Raw genomic sequence first — 11,515 nt, 5'->3', positions numbered from 1 at the left:
GAGTTTTTCTCCATGTGTGGAATAAAGCCTTTAAGTTTAAATAACAGATTAACTCCTTAGTGAAAAGCAAGAGTTCTGTTAAAAAAACCGAGGTACAGAGACGCTTTTACCTCCTTTTGTTTCCATGTTTTCTTTACTTTTCTCTTTAAAAAACATTCGTCTCCGTTTTCTGTGTTTGTGTCTCAGATGTGTAAGTCCAGGCGTCACCGTCAGGTGGAGGTGGATGTCCCCGTCAGCGAGGCGGAGTCACAGCACGCGTCGGGCAGCTCAAACCGTCGCTTAGATCCAGAACCACAGAGAACATCCTCATCTCAGGTCAGTACTGCAACGGAAAGTCTAGAAACTGAAGAAAACTCCAGGATGATTTTTCTTCTTCAGGATCTTTCAGATCCTCTTTGCTGGTTAGAACATTTTTAAGGTTTGTTTCAAGTTTTCGGTATATTTTTCAAATTAAAATGTTTTTTTTTTTTTTTCAAATTTTCTTTTTTTTCTTCAAATTTTCAAGATTTATTTCAAGTTTTCCGTTTTTTTTCCCAAAGCAAAAAGTCAACAGGAGAAAGAAGGAGATCTTTGTGTTCACAGACTCTTTGCTAAACACTGAATATCTGTCTGCTCTGGTCCAACTACAGTTCCCAACATGCACTTTACAGACCCCTCCTCTGTGCACACAATCCCCTTCATCGGCAGGAAGAAAATCCTACAAAACTAATTTAAATATGTTTTTAATTGATTTTAAACAATTTACTAATCAATCACAAACTAGGGAAAAATTAATTGCGATTGATTTCTGTTTTTGTTTCAGTATTAATTGACCACTTATCTGTGAATAATCACAAAATTAAATTCACACACAAAACTACATTTAGAACATTTTTGATTAAGGCTGTCAATTGGTTAAAAATATCACACTTTTGAGCTGTGATTGAACACTATTACTCACAATGTTTTACAAGGTAAATTTGATGACATTATACAGCTTTTGAACAAAAACAGGCTATAGAGAATTTTTTTTCTTCATTTTAAACGTCTGAAATGTTTTAATTTATCAAGTGTTAACTGAAAAGTGTAATTTGTGTGTACAAAACACATTAACAGTAAGATGAGCCGAACTCTAAAGACTTTTACTCCAAGAAAACAGAGATGCTGATAAACGGCCACAAGAAACGAACCTGCAGGCCTGGAAAAAAAAAAAAAGTTCCGGTCTCTGCTCCATATTACTGTGCAGGTGTAAAACATTTTCTTTCATCTTCTAGAAAAAAAACAGACAGTTAGAGGTGAATTTTCTCTCTGAACCGATGCTTTATTTACTCTGTTGTGACGATCAACACTTATTTCGCTTTCTTCTGCCGCTGCAGTCGAGCCTTGGAGACGTCTTGTCGTGTTACCGTGACATCATGCTGGAACATAATTTTTTTTTTTTTTTTTTTGTGAAAGCTATCTAAACTGGAATGATGTGATTAAAAGTGTTTTAATGCACGCTGTGGATGACGGCACCGTCGAGGCAAAACACTGCTGCTCCATGAGGTGCAATTAATTTATTTGCATCAATGAAAATTACCTAATATATTTTTTTAAGTTTTCAGTTTTTTTTTTTAATTTCAAAACATTTTTTTTTCATATATTGTTTTTTTTTCAAATTTTCGATTTCTTTTTCAGTTTCAATGTCTATTTTTCAAGTTTTCAATCTGTTTTTTGTTCACTTTTTAAGCTGATCCTGATTTGACCCCATGGATCCACATCAATTCTGGCAGGAAGTTACGCCAAGACACTTAAAAAAAAAATCTGGTCAATTTTTAAAATAGAACACATTTTTTTCACAATAAAATACAGCAATTGAGGAATGTGATCACATTTTTGTATCTAAATGGACTGTAGAGATGAAAATAAACATACGACACACAAAGATCAACATAGTGGGTCGACTGGGGGGGTTGTGTTGTTTTTGGGTGTCTGATGGCCAAAAAAGCACTGAATAACCACAGATGAGCAGAATCACTTGTTGACCATAACGGGAGGATCCATGCCTGATGTAAACTGGAGGTGAAGCGGATACCGCGTGCACTCCGCCCGACTTTAGACTCGTAAATGCTTCGGTCACATACAGAGCGTACCTTTACCTCAGAAAGTACTGAAAGCTGACCTCCACGACCTGCATCTGTGATATGTTCAAAGACTCTGCTGAAACTCTGCAGGTGAGCTGTGGAACGAAGCACTGACCGGCACCACCGCCATCAGCAGAAACCTGTCTACGCTGGACTCCATGTCTGAAGGTGACCGCCTCAAACACGCTGCTCCAGCCCACACAAACACACAAACACTAGGACTGGGTTGATGAAATCGATTCATCAATTTGAATCAATTTACGCCGGAGTCACACAGGAACGGCGTGCGCTTCCATTCGGCGCCCATGTTAACCCATGGCGTCGGTCACACCAAGCGTGGAGCGACGCGCAGCGGCGCGGAGGGTCCGCGCGGTGCAGCGCAACGTTTCGGCGTCTGGCCTATTTCTTCCGCGCGACGCGAGCGCTCCGCGTCAATACTGGCAGGAAGTTGCGTCGAAATACATGAGAAAATCCGGTTTATTTTCAAAATAGAACCAATTTTTCACAATAAAACGCAGCGATTGACAAATGTGACCATGTTTTTGTGTCTAAACAGACTGTAGAGATGAAAATATGCATACAATCAAAACACACAGACACGCGTGCGCGAGAGCCCCCACCCCGGACACTACAGATCTCCGGAGCGGGTGTGCTGGGCTGCAGGGTTCTGGGAGGAAAAAAAGCAGGGCAGACGCTCAAGAAAACAGACAGACATGCACGCGCACACAAATTGATGTTGGGGGCCGAGCAGGAGGGCGGGGGCTAGGTTTGTGTTTAAAAAAAAAAAAAAAAAAAAAACAGGAGAGAAGCAGAACGAAGTTGGCGAATGACTAAAATGGACGACATAAGATTGATCACCTAAGTGGAGAAGTACCGGGAGTTGTACGACCCCCAGCATATGTTCTACAAACACAATATGAAAAAGGACAATTGCTGGGAGGCTGTAGCAACAGCAATCGGGTCAACAAGGAAGTACAGTATTTTCTTCTAATCAAAAGTTGTTAACAAGGTGAATCATGGTAGAACTGAATGCTGGGGCCACCATAGTGCCCAATTACCTGTAAAAATTATCACTGTCTTTAAAAGCCATCTTCTCTCCCTCCTTAAAATAAAATTTAAAAAAAACGAAGAAGTGTTTTTTGTTTGTTTGTTTGTATTTTTTTATTTTTATATAAGACTCACTAAATTAAATTTTTCAAGAAAAAAAGTTTAGGAAAAAAATATGCTCTATACTACATAATGTGAAATCTCAATAATAATTTAGTGAATTCAGCTTTAATTTTTTTTTTCAACTTTAGTTAAGGCCTCAGTTCACTCATATGGTGACAGCAATTGTCAATTTGGATGTTTTAGATATGGTTGTATCAACCAATACAAATTAATTTAAATGTGATAATATCTCATCTACTAACAGATTTAACTTATAAGAACTCACAGATTTACCTTTATCTCTTAAGGATCTAAACATATCATACATAAAGATGTAAGTAATGACTTATTACTTCAGTGAAGACTTTAATTAAAATATTCCTTTCCAAAGAGCAAAATTATGTCAGAGTCTATGAAGTAATGAACAAAATATATATTTTCATCCACATTTATTCAAAAGATTGAAGACGGCAAAACACACCCAAAACAATGTATACATATCCAACCACAAATTATTTCCCCCCCTAGCCATGATTTGGCTTTTTGCTTACAGCACCCGATCCTGCCAGAACACACTGCCCGTTGGAGACAGAAAGAATGCGCAGAATTTTTCCCGAATGCTATAAGCATCCCTGCTTCCTCTGTTGGCGCCCATGTGTCTTGCATCCTGGAGGTGTTCCCCTCGCTCTTCTGCCTCCTCCAGCAAAATCTGACTTTCTACAGGATTTAACAGATAGTTGTGCAGGATGCACACAGCCATTACAACAGCATCTACGTTTTCTGGTGCCATTGTGATACGTGTATAAAGAACACGCCATCTTGCAGCCAGAATTCCAAAGGCGCATTCAACTACCATTCTAGCCCTGGACAGTCTGTAGTTGAAAACCTTTTGCCACCGCCCAAGGCGCTGTCCAGGGAATGGCCTCATCAAGTAGGTCTTCAAAGGAAAGGCGGCATCTCCCACCATTGCATATGGCACTGGCCCACCTTGGTCTTCTCCTGGCAGAGGACAGTCGGCAGGAACATGCAGCGTTTTGTTTTCCATGCCAATTCCCAAATCAGACCCACTGTAAACACCGCCATCACTAGCACGCCCATAATCTCCCACCTGGATGCTAATGAAGCAGTAATTTGCATCCACCAGAGCAAGCAAAACAAGGGAAAATGTTTTCTTATAATTGAAGAACTGACTGCCGCTTTTTGGAGGTGCTGTGATATTTATATGTTGCCCATCAATGGCCCCGATGCAGTTTGGAAAGTTACATCTACTCCAAAATGCAGCTGCACTGTCTCTCCACATCTGCTCTGTAGGCATGGGAAACTGGCTGTCCATCATCTGCCTCTCTATTGCCCGGCAAGTTGTGTGTACAGTGGTGGACACTGTGCTCTTCCCTAATCTGTATTGGAAAGCCAGGCTGTGGAATGATTCCCCTGTAGCAAGGAATCTGTGGAAAAAAAGGAACAAAAATGATCTATATTGATAATATTAAAATATGTGAGAGAAGAGGAGATAGAAAACATGAGCTTGATAGTCAGGAGGAAAACTGAAAGTAGGTTGGCCTGTGTGAATCAAAAACTACACTAAAAAGTGTTTAATTATAATAAAAATAACATTATTGCAATACAATTTTCATGTTATTATATTAAGTTTTGTTATTGTTTCTTAATAATTCATGTCTTTTACCGTCTCACAGTGGAAGAATGCAAAAGAAGATGGAAGCTACTGCGGGACGCCTTTGTGAAAAATAAAAACAAAAGTGTTCCAAGTGGGTCTATGGGTGGGACTTCGAAAGACTGGAAATACAGCAACATCATGTCTTTCTTGATTCCTCACATGCAACCAAGAAGGTTAGTTTTTTTTTTTTTTTTAATTGGTGCACTGTCTCCAATTCTTGTCATACTCAGTGTTGAATATTGTTTTTTTTTTTGGTGTGTGTGTATTAGCTTGTAAGTCCTAACATTTTTTTTTCTTTTTTTTTAAGTTCCAAAAGTACTCTCCGGCCTATGAATCTCTCTCTGGAAACATCTGAAGAACATAGTTCTGATGCTGGACCTTCTGGAGTTCTTTCAAGGCCTGCGACACCATCTACCCCCACACCAAGGTCTGCATCTTCCTCTCCACTTCCAACAGAGGGAGGGCAGGCCTCTTTCCAGCTCTGCAACCCCCCAGCACATCCCAGAGTTCAGGCCTTGTCAGCAACAGCTCCCACAGAAACACCGCAAACACAAAGAAAGCGAAGTAAACGGTCAAGTTTGGAAGGACCAACAGAGCAACAGCTACTACAATTTTTAACAGCAGAACAAGTACCAGTCCCTCCACATGTTCCAAATGACAACGAAGAAATGTATTTCTTTGCACTCAGCCTTGTCCCTACGTTAAACAGACTGCATCGTAGTTCACAAACAGCTGCTAAATTACACATATTAAAATATCTTGCAGATTTGGAAAACTCAGAAATGACCCATGCATCTTCTACACCAACTACATCACATTGGCAACAGGCAGCACAGTTACAAAGTCATGAATACCAATCTTCTTATCCAGGGTCGTCAGCATATTTTCAACCAATCTGTGCCCCACCCCCTTCAACATATCAACAACAAATTGAACACACAATGTCCCCCTCACAGCAGGGACAGCGATGCATCCCAACGAGCACTCCAGCTCAACAAAGGAGTGTGAAGAGGAGCGCATCTATGATGGAAGAAATTGAAGACCTCTCATCCCCCACAGCATTCCACCATTTTGAGTAGTCTCCCCTAAACTTTTTTTTATTGTATTTTGGTTTTCATTGTCCTTGCTTTTTAATGTTATATTTTAACATTTTGTATAATAATTCCTTTTTTTGTACTTTTATTAGTTGTTACATACTGTTAAGGTGTTGGATTTTAGTTTTGCTGTTAATAATAATAAAAAAAAAAATCAAACATTATACTGTGCTGAAAATGAGTATTTGTCTTACCTTAGTGTAACAGCGAGACGCTGTTTTGGCTGGATAGATTCGCGGTAATTTGTGCACCGTTTCGTCAAATCTGGTCCAATCAAAGACTGAAGATGATCCATCTTTTCAGCAGACATCCTGAAGTACTTAAGATGGCGAACTCTGTCCAGGGACAATTCAGCCACAAGATGGTGAAAATCACCAAATTGTTTTCTATTTCTGTTAATGGGGTGGACCCACATTCTTTTTCTTCTCTGACGATACCTTTTAAGCAACAGGTAAAGGGCAACGACTTTCCTCCTGTTTACTCAAACTGAGAAACAAGAAGAGAAAATTGATTAAATTTGTAGATTAGGCCTACATAAATACGTTAGTCAACAGTAAGCTATAAAAACACAAAAGATAGGTCTGATTACAATTAAGATCATTATTATAGTTAGTCAAGTTTATTTCATTTTCATAGGACAGACAGATAAAAACTCATTGTCCCTGCCACATTAAACTAAATCAATGAAGCAATTTAAGCAAAATCGATCTCTATGCATTGTAAAATTTATACGTTAATTACCAAGGTAAAAGCAGACATAAAAAGCAAACAAAGCTGGAAAAATAAAAACACAAAAGAAACAAACATTAAAAGCAACTAGTAAATAAACCAAATACTTAAAAAAAATTTGTTCCCTGTGACCCATATTTAAAGGATTTAATCTTGATGTCAAAAATAAATCATGATCATCCTTCCAAATCAGATGCACACCTTCACGCACCTCTTTGTGTATCATCAGAAGATAAAGAAAATGTAGATCTACTAACTAGTTCCATTGTTTTTAACAGAAATATGGGGTAAAATTTTTAGAATATTAACTTACCCATGATGGCAAAATCAACAAAAAATAAATAAGCTGTAGCAGAAGAGTGTCCACCTCCGCAGAAAAACACGTTCGGTTTGTTTTGCGAGAAGGGGGGACGAGAGAGGAAATTCTGTCAAAATAAAACCAGTTTTTCAAATTAAAACACAGCGATTAACTATTGTGATCAGTGTTTTAACACACAACATATATATATATATATATAATTATTTCATAAATGAAATGAACACACAATCGCCATACGCACACATGTTCACGAGCACAGAGACACACAAAAAAGACAGATACACACAGAGACAGATCAATGAAGGGGGCACACTGGAGCGGGGCTTGGGGCTGCGTTTGAACGAGAGAGAGGCAGAGGAGCGGTTCTTCTGGGAAGAAACATCTGGTAATATTTTTAGTTTATTAATTGACCGACGGAAACACCTGCGTGCGTGCACACAGACACACAACAGAACAGACAGACACGCACACGCGCGCACAAACCGATCAATGAAGTGGGCCGACTGCGGAGTTGGGGGGCGGGGTATGTGTCAACAGGGGCAGAGACCATCTCCTTTCAGCAGAAACACTGGGAGATATCCTGGTTATTGACCATGATGGCAAAAAAGCAATAGCTCTAGCAGAAGCGCCTGCCGACCGTCGCGGAAACAAATCGCGTCTGGTGTGACGAATAGAGCGCCGCAAAGCGGCGCGGTCTCCGCTCTGCGCCGCTGCGTGGCGCTATCGCGTCCTGTGTGACTCCGGCGTTAAGCTTAATAGATCAATAATCAATTCATAAAAATATAAATTGATTTAGCACATAAAGCTAAAGTCCGCTAGCTTGATGCTACCGTTCAATGGAATTTCCCATAGGACGGCTAATGCTAACACTCGGTTCACCTAAACATACATTCTGACTAAATGAACATTTTATAGACTCACAGACATGCATTTTTCAAACTCTTTTAAGGAAATATTTTATAAATTAGGGGGCTGCACGGTGGCGCAGTGGTTAGCGCTCTTGCCTTACAGCGAGAAGGCCCCGGTTCGAATCCCGGCTGGGACCTTTCTGTGTGGAGTTTGCATGTTCTCCCCGTGCATGCGTGGGTTTTCACCGGGGACTCCGGCTTCCTCCCACCGTCCAAAAACATGCTTCATAGGTTCATTGGTGACTCTAAATTGCCCCTAGGTGTGAATGTGAGAGTGGATGTGTGTGTGATTGAGGCCCTGAGACAGACTGGCGACCTGTCCAGGGTGAACCCCGCCTTCGCCCATCAGTAGCTGGGTTAGGCTCCGGCACCCCCGCGACCCCGAAAGGGAAGAAGCGGACAAGAAGATGGATGGATGGATGGATTTTATAAATTAACCATTTGTGGTGTAAAGCACAGGTTTTTGGTTAAACTTCTTCTGGAATAAGGTATAGTGCTATTGGACAGGGGTGTTGAACTCAATCGCACAAGAAGCCAAAATCCAAAACACACATTAGGTCGCGGACCGAACAGGATAAACATTTATTGAACACTCTAAAACTACATTTTTAAAACTTTAAAACAGTAACTTTTTAACATAATCATGAACTAGATATATAGAATTAGCTGTGATAATGCTAATGTGAATGCTGTAAGCTGAATTTGGGCGCTGAAAATCCTGGTGCTGATAGTTGAAGATGATAGCTGAAAATGTTGACGCTGATAGCCAGCTAAAATATTAGCAAAATGCCAAATTAGCCTAAAAAACTAAAAAAAAAACCCCAAAAACAAAAAAAAAACTTGGGTTATCCAAAACAGCTAGCATGTAGCTGAAATAATAGATAAACTACAAAATAGCCCCCCCCCCACCTCTGATAAACTCCAAATTAGCCAAAACAACTAGCATGTAAATATTAGCCTATCTCCAAAATAGCCTAAAAACTGTTAGTAAATTCCAAAAAGCTATCAGAATTCCAATTTTTTTAATTTTAAAACTAACTTTTTAACATAATTATGAATAATAAAAAGGCGGGAATATTATTCCAAAATAAGTATCTGGCCCCCGGGCCTAGATTTTGACACGTGCTATAGCGTGATCTCCACCTAGTGGTCAAACTGAAACGTCCTCCAGGAGAAGCAGAACAATGTTTCCAATGTTAATGATCTGAACATTTTAGTTAGAACTTCTCCTTTAGAGAATCCATGGAACACTGGATGATATTAACAATCTCATTATTTCACTGATACATTTACAGTATGTGAACTGGATCAGATTAATATAAATATATTACAAACGTTTTTATGATTATGTTTTTCTAAACAAATGTGTCTAAAAAATTGCAACCGATTTGATCCAGGATCTTGTGAATTGTATAGTTTCTGGAAATTCTAATTGATACCCAGCCATAACAAACACTCACGTTTCCATCTTGTTTTTCAGAAAAACCAAAGAAATTAAAAAAATTCAAGTGGAGATGAAGACGACTGAATTTTAACCTACATTTTCTAATGACTTGTTTAGTTTTTAATGAAAAACTGAGTTTTTCCCTGTGGTGTTCTCATTCTGGACTGTTCAAACAGGTTTTTTTTCACTCTGCTGATTTTTGAAATGTTTTTTTTACCCTAAAAAGTTTACGTTCTTATTCATGCTTGTCCAGAAAACTTGTTCCACTGTACTTTGCTTTGTTAAGCAGAACTTCAGCTTCTGCAGTTTTGGTTTCTTGTTTTAAACAGAGTTTTGTAAATCTGATTTTGGTCTGTTTTTTTGTGTCAGTCATGCTGCTGTCAATGTTGGACTTCTCCATTTAAAGAGCCTTCAAATCTCGAAGCTTTCCAGACCTTCAAGATTAAAGGTTTCTCCAGATGTTCTGGTCGATGAAAAGGTTCAGGTTTCAGCTGGAGAAAGATGTCAGGTTCTCTTTTAGTGTGCAAATCTGAGCTGCAGCAGCAGGGTTTCCTTTTCAGTCCCCACGAGGGAAACCGCACCCGTCTGAAGCTTCACACCCCCCGATAGGGGTCCGGGAGATGACTTCATGCTGGGTCGTCCCCCTCAAGGTGCCGCATTTTGGCAGGAATCAGGGCTGATGAACTGAATCGGCTGACTGCTTCAATGATGGAGGATAACCATGGTTGATAATCTGCGCCCCAGATTGTACAAATAGACGCTAAAAAAGAAAGGTACAATATCCCCCCCTTATTTGCCGGGGATAGGGACCGGAGGAATCTGCCTATACCCCCGTGGCCGAAGGATGTCCGTTACGATCAATACTCATCAAGCTACTCTGATCTTTGCTGACTATTTGCTTTGCAAAACATTTATCAAAGAACATTGGAGTATTGCTCAACATAGTTTTTTTTTTTTAAGTGTCCGCTTCCTCCTAAATCAAACCATAAACACCTTCTGGGAATGGTGTATTCTTCATCTTCAACATATCAGGGTTTTTTTTTTTTTTTGGGCCCACTTCTGAGTCTGCTGATGCCATTGCTCCATGCGGGGGTAAAGAACCACAAAAGGCGACACAATATTTTGCAATCAACTTCAAAAACATGACAAAATAATCCGACCAAGAGGAATTGTCAAAAGATAGTGATCACGTTTTAGTAGAGAGAAATCAGGCTGGGAACCGTGGAGTTTGTGCTAAAGTGGGTACTAGCAACTCAGGAGTAGCATGCTAGCTTGGTTAATCAATGTATGTCTTTATTAAAAAATGATGCTTTAAACATGGCTGATGTTTTTTGCTCGTATTTACAAAAACTTATGTAAGTTCATGTTGGTTACACGTGCTGGCGAAGTAGCATGTAGCTAGCTGCTTTAAGAGGCTAAATATTGTTGTTGGTCGCACTTATTTTTCTTTTTTTGTTAAGAAAGTAAAAGTGAGTTCGCACATCATTTTCTAAATCCGTGCCGCCACTATTGAGCTTCTTTCTTAGTCGTTCGGACCGGAGAAAGCCCAGCTAGAATATACAGCGCTAACGCTAACTTTCTGCTCAGTGACATAAACACTGAATACAGCAGTTTTCATGGAAGGAGCTGTGGATGTAAACTTTAACCTGCCACACCATTTACAGCTATTATTACTGTGTTTTGAGTCTTAACAGTTTGCCAGGTCTATTTGATGCTATCATCCACGTTTTAAAAATGTTTCTTGTATCAGCTAAAGATGCTAGCTAGAGCCTCAAAGTACTATGAAATTGTCTATTTGAAGGTAAATTTTTAATGTGATTGAGATGTATTTACCATGTATGTAATCCAAAAATAATACAAGTTGTAGTTTCATTTGAAAATGTTCTAATTTTCTAATTGGAAAAGGTCTTTGCTACTAAACTTTATCAGTCATTCATGCCATTAAACCTCATCAATCTCTCTCCATTCTGGGCTTGGTTGACAAGCATTTACAAGCTCTGTTGTATTGATTTTAGATCAGAGAATCAAAAATCACGGTGTGAAATGCGGCCTCTCTACCACCAGATGGCGCCAACTTCTCATTTCGTTTGACCAC

General features: G+C 39.5%; 1 protein-coding gene across 1 annotated transcript in view; it reads left to right on the top strand.

Annotated features, from left to right (window-relative positions):
- Positions 1-9,765, top strand: part of LOC112149521 (snRNA-activating protein complex subunit 1) — a gene marked incomplete in the record, with an annotated part of 15,167 nt that extends 5,402 nt beyond the window's left edge. Inside the window, 3 exon segments of the mRNA XM_024277262.2 lie at positions 270-315; positions 2,193-2,270; positions 9,457-9,765. Coding sequence (XP_024133030.1) covers positions 270-315; positions 2,193-2,270; positions 9,457-9,494 — 162 coding nt within the window.
- Positions 9,766-11,515: the final 1,750 nt, after the last annotated feature.

Source organism: Oryzias melastigma, linkage group LG22 (genome assembly GCF_002922805.2).
Source record: "Oryzias melastigma strain HK-1 linkage group LG22, ASM292280v2, whole genome shotgun sequence".
Classification (NCBI taxonomy): domain Eukaryota; kingdom Metazoa; phylum Chordata; class Actinopteri; order Beloniformes; family Adrianichthyidae; genus Oryzias; species Oryzias melastigma.
Note: the sequence above shows the minus strand (reverse complement) of the source record. Positions and strands in the feature narration are given on the sequence as shown.